At 38.2% G+C, this 15,230-nt stretch overlaps 1 protein-coding gene across 18 annotated transcripts in view; it reads right to left on the bottom strand.

Moving 5' to 3' along the window:
• The window catches only part of Neb (nebulin), a 206,248-nt gene that overhangs the window by 25,546 nt on the left and 165,472 nt on the right, over positions 1-15,230 (bottom strand). For 17 of the 18 annotated variants that reach the window (XM_076866351.2, XM_076866352.2, XM_076866354.2 and 14 more), the window contains exons 130-143: positions 13,661-13,765; positions 13,084-13,188; positions 12,659-12,763; positions 11,949-12,053; positions 11,749-11,859; positions 10,912-11,022; positions 10,578-10,679; positions 10,366-10,470; positions 5,717-5,827; positions 4,681-4,785; positions 4,019-4,123; positions 2,079-2,183; positions 616-726; positions 89-199 (exon numbers count right to left, since the gene is read on the bottom strand). In XM_076866351.2, coding sequence (XP_076722466.2) covers positions 89-199; positions 616-726; positions 2,079-2,183; positions 4,019-4,123; positions 4,681-4,785; positions 5,717-5,827; positions 10,366-10,470; positions 10,578-10,679; positions 10,912-11,022; positions 11,749-11,859; positions 11,949-12,053; positions 12,659-12,763; positions 13,084-13,188; positions 13,661-13,765 — 1,497 coding nt within the window. The remainder of the gene's footprint in view (positions 1-88; positions 200-615; positions 727-2,078; positions 2,184-4,018; positions 4,124-4,680; positions 4,786-5,716; positions 5,828-10,365; positions 10,471-10,577; positions 10,680-10,911; positions 11,023-11,748; positions 11,860-11,948; positions 12,054-12,658; positions 12,764-13,083; positions 13,189-13,660; positions 13,766-15,230) is intronic. The other variant, XM_076866356.2, reaches the window with a different exon arrangement.

Below are 15,230 nucleotides of genomic sequence, written 5' to 3'. Positions count from 1 at the left end.
TTTAAAAACTCTATCTTTGCCTGTCTTTTTGGTGTAACTGGGGTAGGAAGATGCTCTGTTACACATTAGTGGTTGACTGTGGTCTCACCTCATTGAGAATCTGAGTGGCATTCTTTGCACGTAGCATGTCGGGAGTATCTTCCATTTCAGTGAGACCCTTTCCACGAATGCTTTCTTCTAAATCTTTCCTGTACTCTTTCTAGATCACAAAATAAAAATAGCAACACTGAGAAGAAAGCCTAGATTGTTCTCTTTGGTGAAAAACCAAAAAAATGTTTTTTTGAAGGATTTACACTTCGAGTTTTTAACAGTTTATGGTTAAGTAAAGATCTGAAAAAAGGCAGGGTATAAGCTTCATCAGTTAATAATCAATATAAAATGAAAGACTAGAAATTAATAGAATGCGAAGGTAAGCGCATTTTAAAATAAGTACTCCAGTAAAAAATTAGAACAATTAACAGGGGTAATAGATTAGGTAGTAGTGCCAACACATGGGAACTCAACCTGAAACCCACAGTTAGATGGTTCTGAGAAGGGCAGGAGGAACACATTGATGAGTGTCATTAGTGCAATTATTTGGATAACAAGGGAAAGAAAAGACCAAGTGGCTACTACCTCGCTTGCTATTTTGGTTGCATATTTGACATGTAATAAAGCTGGTGTAACCTCCAGGCCAGTCAGGTTTCTGCCTTTAATGGACTCTTCATAATCTTTCCTATATTCTTTCTAATATAAGTAGGAAGGAAAGACAGGTTAAAAAAAAAAGAATCTTTGTTATATTTTCTCTCTCAACCCTAGGAAGAAAAAAAAATTACAACATTTTATTTCTATGTATGGCCTCTTAACTGGATTGTGGTTCTGCTAATGATCAGAGATTTTAAGCATATCTGATTGTTCTGGAAATATTGTGCCTATGGCTAATGGCTCCAGGGAAATTCAGGGTGTGGGAAACTTTGATGGGTCCCTTGCTCACATGAGGTTGTAACTGGGCCTGGCCCTCTGCCAGAGTAGAAGGATGGATGGACTATCAACTCTGAATACACTGTCTCTCTTAAAACTGTCCTACATTTTTAAGGTGACAAAAGATTTTATTTCAGAATTTGAAGTAAATGACTCAAGGAGGATAAGTAGGAAAAGGCCACTGCAAACTTGGCCTTTATCATAATCATGACCTATTTTCTGAATCACTGAATAGATGAGTGGGTAACTGGCAAAGAGAAACTGTGGTTTTGCTACAGTTGAAACTCCACCCGTGTCCACCTCATCTCCTCTTCCACCCCTGGACAAGGGAAAATAGATGTTTAACTCCACTTTTATGATTTAAAAAAAAAATTAGTGGATTTTAAACTTACAGAAAAATTGTAAGAAAATACAAGGAATTCCATAGATCCTTTATTTAGCTCCACCAATTGTTTGATAACTATTTTAAACTCCATGAGCTAGCATTCTATACACAAGAAAACTCCACAAACTGTTAATTTTTTAAAAATTATCTTTATAGTTGGAGGAGAGGCAAACAAATTCCAAATAGGAATTTTCCCAATGAAACAGATTTAAGATTCAAAATAAGATTCCATTCTTCTCATGGTTAACAACAACAACAACAAAAAGTGACAAAGATTTTTAAAAATATCTACACTTAAAATTCCAGAATAGGAAATACGGGACCTTGACTTTTTTATTTTTGGGGGGCCTTGATATACATCTTGATCACAGATCCCCTTTAGACATGGCACATTCTACTTAGTAGTCCAAAGCCAATGGTGTATCTGTGTGGAGGGAACTTGCCATTCATCAAAGAAAATATCAAATTAAATTAAGTATGATTTGCTTCAGTATTAGGAACAGTTTTCTACTTTTATACAAGTAGTCATTGAAATAAAATATATATGGTAAATATCTACTAGTTAGAGTATTAAAAAAGAAAACTATAGACTTTCTGTAATGAAAAATATTTTTGTGATCATTTATTAAGAAATTCTCCCATCTACCACTTTGGGGTAACAGTAGACTGGACAGAGCTTGTGTTCGTTAGCTTATCTATACCTTTGTTTATAGTGTGGTTTTGTACAACTTACCCCACTCTGCATCTGCTGAGATTCTTTGGCAGTGATGTATGTTGGTGTCTCAAAGTCCAACATGGGCTTTCCTCGCTCTTTTTCATATTTTTCTTTGTATTTTACCTAGTGATTAAGAGCCTTGTTAGATCTAGATCTCGATGTTGCTCAGTTCCTAAACAGAGACCAGTTCAAAGACAGTACTTTCTAATTGATACATTATGTCTAATTCAGTCATTTCATTGCCTCTCAAAACAAGTTTCCTGTTGTGTTCAGAGGCAGTATCTTTTTATTGTTACCTGGGTGTAGAAGGGATACCATAGCAGTTTGAAAGACATAGTCAAGATTCAGATTCAATTCAAGGTGACAAAAATATCACCGAGAAGAATCAGCTGAGAGAAATGTTGATGGAGAAAATTGCCCACAAATAAGTTTGGCCAAGATTCAGTGTGTAGATGTGAACACCTTAACAGCATTAGTAACTATTTCTGATAAAATCTCCAGTTTCTTAAGAACTTTATTGGAGACCTGGGGTCTTGATTGAATAAGTCAATGCAACCTTACTTACAAGTAAACAACTCTCTCTGGTCGTAACTGGTCATATATTTAATACAGCCAATATATATAGAACTGAGAACCTGGGCATGGTGGCACAGGCCTGCAATCCTAGGGACTTGGGAGACTGAGGCAGGGGAATTGCAAGTTTGAAGCCAGCCTGGGCTATTTAGCAAAACCCTGTTTCAAAATAAAAATACAAAGGTCTGGAGATGTAGCTTAGTGGAAAAGTGCCCCTGGGTTCAATCACCAGTGTCAAAAAAAAAAAAAAATGAATATTAGTTTGCAGGGCTGGGATTGTGGTTCAGCGGTAGAGTGCTCGCCTAGCATGGGTGGGACCCGGGTTCGATCCTCAGCACCACATAAAAATAAAGGCATTGTGTTGTGTCCATCTACACCAAAAAAATAAATATTGAAAAAAATACATAAATTAACTTATACTATGTATATAAAAACTAGTTTGCATGTTGAATGAATTATTAATAAGCTAACATTATCAAAAGAATTGTAAGGCTGTTTTTTTAATATTTATTTTTTAGTTGTAGTTGGACACAATAACTTCACTTTATTGATTATTATGTGGTGTTGAGGATCAACCCAGGACCTTGCCTGTGCTAGGGGGATGCTCTATTGCTAAGCCACAACCCCAGCCCCTCATAAGGCTGTTTTACAAGTTAAATTTCCTCATCCTTATAACACGTTATTAGGAATGGGGGAGCCACATAAATATTCATATTTCATAGAGAAGTTGAAAGACAGAGGCAAAAGCCCTTGTTCATAAACACCTTAATGGCATTGCTCAATCTCAGCTCTGGGTTATAACAAGACATTAGATAGTGGTCTAGGGGCATATGCTACTTTACACAGGACATGAGGACATAGTTCTCTGATTAAAATCCAAGGGGGACCTAAATAGTAATGAATTTATTATATAGAGGTCATGGGATAACAAGTTCTTTCCTCTGAAATCTTCAGTTATTTTATAAATTTAGTAATCTCTTAAAAATCCAGACATTCCTTCAAGGTAGAATGATCATGTCACTTTCCTGATTAAAATCCTCCCAAGACTCCCTACCATCCATTAATGTATCCTAACCTGGGAACAGACATACGGGTTACTGTGAGGGGTTGTCACCCTTGCAACACAATCATTGTTCTCCCAGCTCTGAAAGTAGTCTGAATAACACATACCACGTACATATTTCTCTACTATATGCAATTGCTATTATAATTTTAACAAAAATGTATTTCAAACTATTACTAAATTCAAAGATTCTTTATCTTTGTACATTTATTTTCAAACAATGGCAATTAAAAGCCTCACTCCCATCCTGAGGGGAATTCAGGAAGTTTTTGACATTGCGACAAAGGCCCAGCAGGAGAGAAGCCAGTCTTGATTGACTTACTATACTCTGTAACTCTGTGGCCTCCTTTAGGTGAAGCTGCTCCAGGTTATCAGGGATTGTGTGGTAGTGGCCTTTACTCTTCTCGTAGTTCTTCTTGTACTGGTACTGAGAGGGAGGGGACAAAAAGGCACTTCAGTGGAAAAGCTGCTTAGTTTCCTAATTTTCCTCTTTCGCTTAGACATTTGCACAGCAGCATTGTCAAGACCAAGCTAAAATTTGCAGACATTAAATGGAGAAGAGGGGTAAAAAAAATATTTTAAAAGATAGAAGACTCCAGTTTATTATTGTCATTTATTACCAGATGTAAACACTACTTCATCTTCTTCAAAGTAGGTGTTATAAGTTCAAAGTTCAAAATGAAAGAACTATTTCATATGATAGTTCTATGTCCTTGGAAAGGAGAAAAGGGAATGGTTAATTGGGGAGAAAAGAAGATTGAAATATTCTAAAAACAGAAGCACTTTTATATCCTGAGAGGTATTATACTCAATGGAGAATTGATAGGTTAATGCAATTTGGGAGAATACACTCAAATAGAAGAGCAGCTTTGTAATAAATGCAATATATCAGTAGCAGAGATGGAGATACATGTGAGCTCAGAGAAGGACTGGAGTTGCAGATGGGTGAAATAAGTTATTTCTGGAACAAATGGTTGAACTTACAGAACTAGCAAGTTGACTTGTATTTAGAACATGATTCATTATCAGAGATTCCTTCATGTCAGTCACAGGTTTGTGAAGTTTCTTCAGGTCAGCCTTATACTTAACCTACATATTAAGGGAGAGAAAAAGGAAATTATAGAAAATGGAAAATGGCACTCATGGAAATCCCAGTAAAATATCCCTTTATGAAACAAATGTTAGAGGTGTTATGAAAAACCATACCATGTTCACAGTAGTCAAAAGGTACAAACAACCCAAGTGATCAACAGATCAAGGGCAAAAAAAGTCACGTGTACACACAATGGAATATTATTCAGCCATAAAATGGGATGAAGTTCTGATACATGCTACAATATGGACGAACCTTGAAAATGTTATACTAAAATAGACCAGACATAAAAAGACATATGATTCCATTTATTTAAAAATTATAAATTAAGCAAATATGTAGAGATAGAGAGTAGAGGTTTCCAGGAGCTAAGTAGAAGAGGGAACAGGGGTTGCTTAATAGAGACTTTTTGTTTGGAGTGATGAAAGGGTTTTGGAAGTAGTGGGTGGTAGTTGAACAACATTGTAAATGTGATTTATGCTCCTGAATTATATATTGAAATATAATTAAAAGGGCAAATATTATGTTATATATTTACCATAATTAATGCTAAGTGAAATAAGCCAATCCCCCCAAAACAAAGGCTGAATGTTCCCTTTGATATGTGGATGCTAACACACAATAAGAGGTGGGGGTGGGGGAATAGAAGTTCATTGGATTAAGCAAAGTGAAATGAAGGGGGGGGGATGGGAATAAGAAGGACAGTAGAATGAACTGGACATAACTTTCCTATGTTCATATATGAATACACAACCAGAGAAACTCTACATCATGTACAACCACAAGAATGGGGTGTTAATTAGAGTAAGTTATACTCCATGTATGTAAAATATGTCAAAATACACTCTACTGTCATGTATATCTAAAAAGAACAAATTTTAAAAATTAAACAAAAATTTTAAAAATAAAACAAATAAAACTCCATACCTCACTTGCGAGATTATTGGCATCTTTCATGACTTTGTAGAGCTGGCTGTCTTTTGGATTATATTTTGGTGTCTTGCCCTTCTCTTTGTCGAAATTTTCTCGGTATTTAACCTAATGGCAAATGCAAACATCCAAATTATTCCTGAACATCAACAAATTTGGGAACTAAAGAATAGTGGAAAAAAGAATATTCATATTATACATAAAGAGATCCTATAACTTATCATCCAATTTGAGACCTTTTTAAGAGAAAAAGAAGGCACTGTTAATAATTATTAATCTTGTTGGGGCAACAGGTAAGCAAGTACAAGATCCAGTGATTTAATATTGGCCTTGCTCATTTTTATATTATCCAGAGGTATGAAGAATAAGAAAGGACTTCACGCTAATTTCAGAGAAGCAATCTAATGTACTTATTTTGGAGTGGTGTGGCTCTCCTAACTAAGGCAAAATAAAAAAACTCTTTAGGTCTACTGTAAGGACTTGGAAGAGGGGTTGTAAATGAGCAGGAAGGTCAAGAAGTAAAATAATCTATTAAGTTAAAGAACTTATTTTAAAATAGTACTTTGACTATATCATTATAAATTTTTTAGACTTGGCCAAAGATGGCATAACTTCTGAGTAAAAAAAAAGAATAGATTCTGAGTGTTAATGGCTTCAATTATTATTTCAGGTTTGAAGTAAGGAAAAAGTGACATACTTTAGCATAAGGAGAAAACATTAAATGTACTTTTAGGATACACAAAAGGATATGCAGAGGATTAAATATCCTCAATTTTAAAAATCAGTACAATGCCTACACTGATAGTTGCTCAACAAATATTTGCACAGAAGGAAGAGACAGTCATTATGCCTACATAAAATATGCAAAGATGATTTACTTATCAGGAGAATTTAACTGAATAACTGACATAAACTCTTCCTTATTGAAAAACAGATGGATACCTTAGTCCATAATATAGGAGGATTAAGTTCAGAAGTAGAATGCCATCAGTTACCTACTCTAGGAAGATTCAAAATGAATTATTTCTAGATGTGAGCCAACTGAAAGGGCAATATTTGACTCTTGGGAAACCTAGAGTTGCTGTTACTGGTGAGATGAATGTCTCTTTCAATAGGAAGTCAGCATACCAGGATCCAGTCACCAGGATATTTCACTGTGGGTTTTTAAAACCAGTATCTTTCATGTTCCATCACTGTACTTCCATTCTCTACAACTTGACATATCCAGAAAAACAGACACAAAGAGAAACCACTCAAATGCTAAAAACAGGGATAAAAAGCATCCACAGTGCTGAGACTCATTCACTTTGAACACATCCATAATAAGAATGCAGAGAAAAATCAAGCACACACAACAGTACAGGGGAAGGCAGGCACACTCAGAGGGGAAGCAGAAACCCCACGTCACAGCAAAACAAAATGTGAAGAATACTACGGTGGTTCTTCTCTGAAAGAAATTCACTCTTAAAATGAAGAAATAGAAAAATCTGTAAAGGAAAGCCAGAGGTGGGGAGCTGGTGTCTAGACCAAAAGACAACTTCTCCTCAGGGATACGGGAACCCAGAACATAAGAGAAATTCCCCCAAAGCAGCAAAACACCAAAGAGAAAGTTAAACAGATGCAAAAGAGCTAGACTGGGGTGTAAGAGCAGCAGAGGACTGTCTGGGGGGAGAAGAAAAGCTGATGCTTCTAGAAACATGCTAAAAGTCCTCTTTCTTTTATGAAACAACTTGTTTTGAAAAGCAGCAGTTCTATTGGTTTTACTTTAGTTTCTTTAATTAATTTCAACTTAATTTTCCAACTCTTTAATAAAAAAAAGTTGATGCCGCTCCTTTCCAACAAGAGGGCTGCAAGCAAATACAGCCTAGCACAACTTCTAATATGAATCTGCAGCACTTTGAACTTTCCGTTTTGACTGGGTCTTCTTAAGAATTACTACCTCTTGAAAGATTAGGACATACATCAGATTCAGGAGTTCAGTAATTTGTAGAATGGGGTTGGACTAGATGGTAAGCATGGTAATACTGCATACATGTGGCATTATGGAACAGTAAAGCCTTCTAGAATGTTAACCATGGAAGCCTGGGAGGTAACTATACCATGCCACAGACCAACATGTAGCACCAACAAGTAGCACCACCAATGTTCTGTCATCCCTCGGGCTCAGATACTGGGCCTATTATGGATGTGGTGCAGGAAGGTGATTATGAATTAATTTCCTTTCCAAAGCTTAATTGTATTTAACAGTCTAACATCTAATTGTTCAGCTCTTTTTCAGGGAATTATGTATTAGTATTTGTAAAGATGGAAGAACAGGCCTAAATTATTAAATTGCTTGCTTTGAAGACTGTAAAGCACCAAGAAGCTGTGAATGAAAACATTTTAAGTGGTTTATTCTGTTGATTCATAGTATATCTAAACTGAGAAACTCTACTGAGTACCAGCCTTAAATACCTGAAATATTAGCAAGGGTAATTAGCTTCAGAAGAAGAGGAAGTTTTTTGTTTTCATTTTTGTGGTGCTGGGGATCAAACCCAGGCCATCATGCATGCTAGGCCAGTGCTCAATGACTGAGCTAATTTCCAGTCCTTGAGGTTTCCTTTGTGTGGTTGGAGATGAGATCCTCAATTTGTTTTTATTTCATCTTTTAATTTGATAAAGACATGCAACCTAAAGTTGCTGATAGGAGACCATTTCCACATCTGCTCTTTCTGATCTAGGGGATAAGTTTCATGCAAGAAAAGAAGGGTGTGTGCAAAAGTATATCCTTCAACAAATTTCCACAGCATTCTACACGTTCCAACATGAAACCAACAGAGAAAAGTAAAACTTGGTCAGTCCTCTGACAGAGACCAAGAAAAGAAGACAGGAAAAAGAGAAAGACAGAGATATTGGCTTGCTGATGTCAATCTTACATCACTGATGAGTACATTAATTTTCTTAAGATGCCTCATCATAGGGGTGTCAAAAGATGCAGCGCCGTGCCCGGGCCCTCTCCTTTGGTCTTTGAGGTATTCCGCCTAGAGTATGTAGTGAGATAGTAAAGTCAGAATGGGAAGGTCTCTTTGGGTCAGGGGCCACACCATGAAGCTGTCAAACCAGATGCAAAACTTTTTCATAGGAAGCGAACACAGAAAGATGAGCTCATAAAAGGATCTGATTGTGTCCCCCCCCTTATTTATTTATTTATTTTTTGTACAGGGGATTGAACCCAGGGGCACTTAACCATTGAGCCATATCCTCAGCCCTTTTTTCTTTTTCGAAACAAAGTCTCACTAAGTTGCTGAGACTGGCTTTGAACTTGAGATCCTCCTGCCTCAGCCTCCCAAGTTCCTGGGATTATAGTTGTATACCAGCTGGGTCCCATTCTTTATAACATAGGATTCCCTTAGGATTAGAAATATGAGCCTCTTAACCTTCAAAAACTGAAGTTTTTAAAATTTCAACATCAAAGTTGTTTTGAATTTGATAAGGGTATGACTGGAAATTTAAAAACATTTAAACATTTTTATATTGTCATTTTATTTCATTAATCCTAACAATTCTGTTTTATTAGTAATTTTAAATTTTTATCTCAGATACAATTCCATTAATTTGTAATAAAAATATTTCATAGGACTTTTAAGTATAGCTATAGAAAATCATATTTGCTTGTTATCAGTCATCTGAACATTTTATCTTTTCATAATTCCAACTTGTTTGTCACTTTTGCAGTAATACTTTATAGCTTTCTAGAGAGTCAGATCCCATGTTTGGTATTGCTGAAAGTCAGCACATACAACCACCAAATGTATCCCAAACCTATTTCTTCAATCAAATATTTGAAGAGAATGGACCTTGAAAAAGAGGGAATTGGTATCTCCAAATTGGAGGGAAAATAAGATTGTTAAGCTCAAGTACTGTGACCAAAATTTGCTCTCTGCAAGGTCATGGGGTCTCTGAGCTTAAGTCTGAAAACCTGTAATAACTTGGGGGTGCTCTAGGTAATTGGTTTCACAAGGGAGATTAGGCAATGTAGCAATCAGCTTTGGGTGACACATTTCTGAGTCCCATCTTCTCAATAACATGAAATCTGCTAGAAAGCAGCATCTTCTTGAGCACCCTATGCATACAAAACTTGATGAACACTCATCACACCTAAATGTAATTATTTATCCACTTATAGGTAGTCTGAGGACATTTGCTCATCCCTAGTTCTTAGTCCAGGCATTCAATGATTATATGGTGAAGGAAAGAAAAAAGGTTCCTTCATCTGGTTAGGGGTTAGAAGTTAGAATGTCACGGCTCTTGCACATTAACAAATCTCTCCCAGGTGACTGAAGTATGAATCAGATCCTTAGGAAACAACTTTCACTGCCTGGGGTGATGTGCCCTTTGTCACATCATGGTGATTAAGTACACAGACACCTACCTAGGTGTGCATACCCGTACATAGAGGAGTGGAGAGTGAGAAAGGCCTAAGGAAAATGAGATAAGGTCCTCAGCATTCTTGCCCTGATGTGACTTTTCAAAGCTCTGCAGTGTGATTAAAGATCCAGAATCTCTTTTGGTTGTTAATATTGCACTTTCATTCTGGAAATCACTTCGTTCTGCAAGGTTTCTAAAATCTCTTCACACTAGAGTTGCCACTTCACCATCTACCTTACCTGGCTGCTCAGCTTGGCTGCCTTCTTAGCCATCTCAATGTCTGGGCGACCCAGCATGCTTAACCCATGGCTGCCTTCTTTGCGGTGCTTGGCTCTGTATTCCACCTGAATTGAAGAGAGCCAAAATAGGCAAAGCATTCTTGCTGATGAGTGCCTTTTACTACTTGTTGGCAGTAGCCACAGGACCAGGGACATTTTAACTACACCCTTACCTCACTGGCCTGTTTGGCTGCCTGCGTGGCCTTCTTGATGTCTGGCCGATCAGCCACTGTGGTATAATGCAGGTTCTCTTTGGCATCTTTTTTGTAAGCAACCTTTATACAGGGAAGTAAATATTTACTCACTTGAGATATGTTGTCTTCCCAAAAGTCCCCATTAAGCATGAACAACCTTTTTAATTAAAACCAAACGAATGCCCATCACCTTATTTTTTTTTGACTACCAGGTATAAAAGTTCTGGTGAGCACATGCTGGAACAAGAGCATGCACCACTTTGGGGTCCACTGCCTCAAGTGGGCCCTGAGGATGTCAGGAGGGGAAACATACGTCACTCTGCTTCTTGGCCACTTCCATGGCATGTTTCACCTCGGGAGGTTCCTGCATGATGGAGTAATTGGATTTTCCCTTCTCCTTCACAAACTTCTTTTTGTAATTTGTCTAAACAGAGTGAGAAATTACTCATGTTAGTGGAGGAGAATTGTTTTATGTGAGGAACTCTCAAAACTGGGAGCAGAATTGTTTTATGTGAGGAACTCTCAAAACTCTCCAAGAAAATCCATGGCTTCCCATTTTGGCATCAGTTTGGGACTTCAATCTCTGGCCCATATTCTGGTTCTTCCCTATCATTTCTGGCCTGGAACCCAACAATGGAACCATCTAGCAATCTTTGGAGAACTGAATAGAAGTAAATTAAACCTTTTTTCCTATCATTTCTACCTTTTATAAATATAAAACCATAAAAAGCTCATAATTCCATGATTATACATTAAAAGGATGCAGTGGCCAGAGATTAGTAAAACATAAAAAGGTGATTTTTTTTTTACCTCTTAAGAAATGTTTAAAATGTCAAGTTTAAAAATAGGAGAGGCCACTCTTAATTGACAATGCTTTCTTCCACTATTAATATTAATATTAGTTACATCTTATATTCTAGATAACGTCCTGCGGTAAATGCCACATCTGCCATAATTATCATAATTGGAAAACCAATAAACACTGGATCATTTTAAAACTAGAGTTGAGGATTCACACAGGTATTGATGGTAAGAGTTAAGCTACATAAAGGAGAGCCCTTATATTCAAAAGGGCATCAGAAAGTCTTTCACCAGTTCCTCAGGTGAAGTGGCATTGCTGCTTCTAAGAGTCCTGTGGCTAGCCACTTACGTCACTGACATGCTTGGTCACTTTCTTGACATGAACCGTGTCCAGGGTCTCTGGCAGTGTAGTGTATGAACCCTGGGCCAAGTGCTTCTTGACATGGTCCTTGTACTTGTTCTGGGGGAATCCAGAAAGACATTGTTAAGGTATCTGCCCGGGGCCTTAGCCCATGATGGAAGCAGAGCATATTGCTGTTGGAGGATTACCTCGGACACCAGATGGCTGACAGTCTTTGCCAGGAGGATCTGAGGAGTGTCAGGCACAGCATGGCAGGTTCCTCTTTCCTTGACATGTTTCTCTTTGTATTTTAACTATGGGAGTAAAAAAATATTTTTCTTAAGCTTCTCTGAATAACTTGTATACTTTTATTAAACCCCTAAATCTTATAGCTTGGGAGAATGGCATCACTGACAAACTAGGAACACTAAACCCTACAAAAGATTCGACCCTTGGAAATCCTGAGAAATATTCAAAAGGGTGTTTTCCTTATTGCTTGCAAGTTGAGGGTCTCAGGATGGATCTTCAACAGACAAACATTAGTTGAGAGCATTCTCTTCTCAAATACATCTCTCTGCCCTTCCATCAGCCCAGGGAGGCACTGTTATTCCCCCCTTACAAATGAGGATCCTATAGAAAAGAAATGACTGTTTTTACATAGAATCAAGCCAGGTCTTCAGATTCCTAAACTGTGCAGTGTGAACTGCCTCATGGTACAGTATAAACCAAAAACTGTCACCTGGGTTTAAAAGCCTTGGCATGGCTACACCTGACCCAATCACATCACTAGTGTCCACTGAGTGAATGGCCATGTTTCAGGACCACACCTGAATTCCTACAGAACAGACCTCTGGAGATTGGTGCCACAGAAGATGATCCAGGGTGAGGTTAGGCATCATGGAAGGGACTGAATACTTACGTCACTTTCTATGATAGAATTCCTGAGGGCCAGCACCATGTCTTTGTCATCAGTGACAGAAAGCTTGCAGCCCTTGAGGAACTCACGGTCCAGCTTATATTCAAACTGTGACAGAAGAAAGGAAGACGAAGTGGGTCACAGGCACAGGTGGAAGCTGAGCATCTGATGAAACCCATGGGGAGCCCTCTTTAGGAGACGATGTGGATGTGTTCACAGAGTGAGGGGAGGGCTGCCTGGCCCCCCTCTGCATGCTGGATTCCTTCCTAATCCAGTAGCCAGGGCCAGGACCAGAACTGTGCTCTCCCATCCCACCTTCCCCCAGACCCTTCCCAGCCTCAGTCAGGAGTCTGCGTCCTCGGTGTCTGGGCCCAGCAGAGCTAGCTCAAAGGCCAGGTGGCTCCTCGAGGCTGCCATTCCCTCCTTACATCGCTTTGCTGCAGGGATGACTTGGCGGCCTGAATGAAGTCTGGTCGGTCAGGGGTCCACTTCCAGTAGGCTTTGTTGGCTTCATATTGCTTCTTGTAGTCCAGCTGTTTTTAATTCCACAGAAAGAAATCACTCAGTAAGTTGAACTCATAAACATCCAAAGCTCATGTTGACATTGACCTGCTATTGTGATAATATTACCATGTGGGATTTTTTTTTTTTTTTTTTTTTTCTGGTAGCGGGGATTGAACTCAGGGGCACTCCACCATGGAGCCACATCCCCAGCCCTATTTTGTATTATATTTAGAGACAGGGTCTCACTGATTGCTTAGCGCCTATCTTTTGCTGAGGCTGGCTTTGAACTTGAGACTCTCCTGTCTCAGGCATGAGCCATTCTGCTGGGCACAATGTGGGATTTTAAGCAGTGATTAGGTCATGAGGGTTCAGCCCTCCTGAATGGATTCATGCTGTTCTTATTGGAGTGGGGTAATTATCTGGGTAATTACCCAGTCTCATTTTCTGTTATCTTAGCAGCAGAAAACAGACTAAGACAGCCTGGAAATTCCTGGAACTTACGTTGGTGTTGACTTTATAGGCATCTTTGGCTGCTTTGATATGAACCGCATCTGGTTTAATGGTGCAGTTAGATTTATTTCTTTGGTAAACTTCTTTATATTTTAGCTGTGGGAAGAAATGGAGTGACAAAGTTAATTTTTTATGGCATCTTACAAAGCATTTTAAAAACCAAGAAATTTGAACTGTGACTATAGTACACCAAACTTTCTAAGATAGAATATTTTTAAAAGAATGTTTGTGAAGAAAAGGATTCAGCTATGCAGAGGCACACCTTTCTATCTGAAATCTTTACACCAGCACCAGAGCTCACTGAAAGTGGTCATCAGTGTTACCCCAGGATTTACCCCCATGAGCTTGTGCTAAGAGGGCCGATAGACAGCTCTCCATGCATGTTTTCCCTTCCCCAACTCAGAAAAGCCTAAGTTCAGAACATCCTGAGAATAGCTATTAGAGAAGATTTCCCCACACCAGCCCACCTTGTTAGAATTTTAGTCTTGCTCCCACAATTCTTGCTGTTGTTGAGTCACGTCGTAATTATTTATCTGACTACTCTATTAGCTGGACCGCCTATGGGTAAAGGTTTGGGGTCATTCATTATGTCATTCCTAGTGTACAGCACATAGAAACTCAGTAAACATTCGATGAATGAATGAACTGATGGATGCAGTCATCACCATTGTCTTTACTAGAGGTGTTTCTACCAAGTTTGGGTACCTGGAGGTTGGGAAGGGTGGGTGGGGCGCAGGGAAGGCTTGGAGTGTCTGCAGGCCCAATACACAGCTTCTAGCTTCATCCATATTTCATGGCCTCCTAAATTTCATGGTCCTGGGGCCCAATCTAGGCTTTCTCATTAAATTACTGGGGAAGGACCCCAGGTTTTAATGTGATTAAAGCCAAAATAAACTGTTCTAAAGGAGCCATTATAGGGTTTACTAAGTGAATCATAAGAATTACAATTTGGGGGGTTTTTCCACAGACCTAATTTGCTAATCAATATTTTTGAGGAAAAGGCCTATAAATTAATATTTTAGATCAGGACCCCCAAGATCTTATAATCATGAAGTTTGAGGAAATGAATATAGAAATTCTTCATTTTTCTTCAGTGTTAGGGAATGGGCTGTTCCACATTAAGGAATCTACTTGATAGATGTTTATGAATACCTGATGTTCATGTTTATAGCACCAAAACCTATTTTGACATGTTTCATATATCTCAGATGCTTTATATATCTCAGCCTTCTTAACCAGTGCACTGAATGCATTTGTTGTTTTGCATGGTGATTCAGGGTCATATTTATTCATCTATTGAAGAATCCCTGAGTCTCTGGCTATAGTCAAGACTTTGGGATAGGAATGAGAAATTCCACAACTGCCTTGACTCTTCTTCCTAGTGCCCAAGCACTTATGTAGCCATGGAATTCTTTAAAATGTTGAATTTTTTTTTTCAACCAAAATGACGGTTTTCAACTACAGAATCAAGCCAAATATCTGAAAACTTAGGAATACAACTTCTCTTCCAATTCAGAATATTAGGATAACAACAACTAGTTTGTTCCTCTTAGTCAAGATG

The sequence above is a fragment of the Callospermophilus lateralis genome, chromosome 9 (assembly GCF_048772815.1).
Source record: "Callospermophilus lateralis isolate mCalLat2 chromosome 9, mCalLat2.hap1, whole genome shotgun sequence".
In the NCBI taxonomy this organism is placed as follows: Eukaryota; Metazoa; Chordata; class Mammalia; order Rodentia; family Sciuridae; genus Callospermophilus; species Callospermophilus lateralis.
Note: the sequence above shows the minus strand (reverse complement) of the source record. Positions and strands in the feature narration are given on the sequence as shown.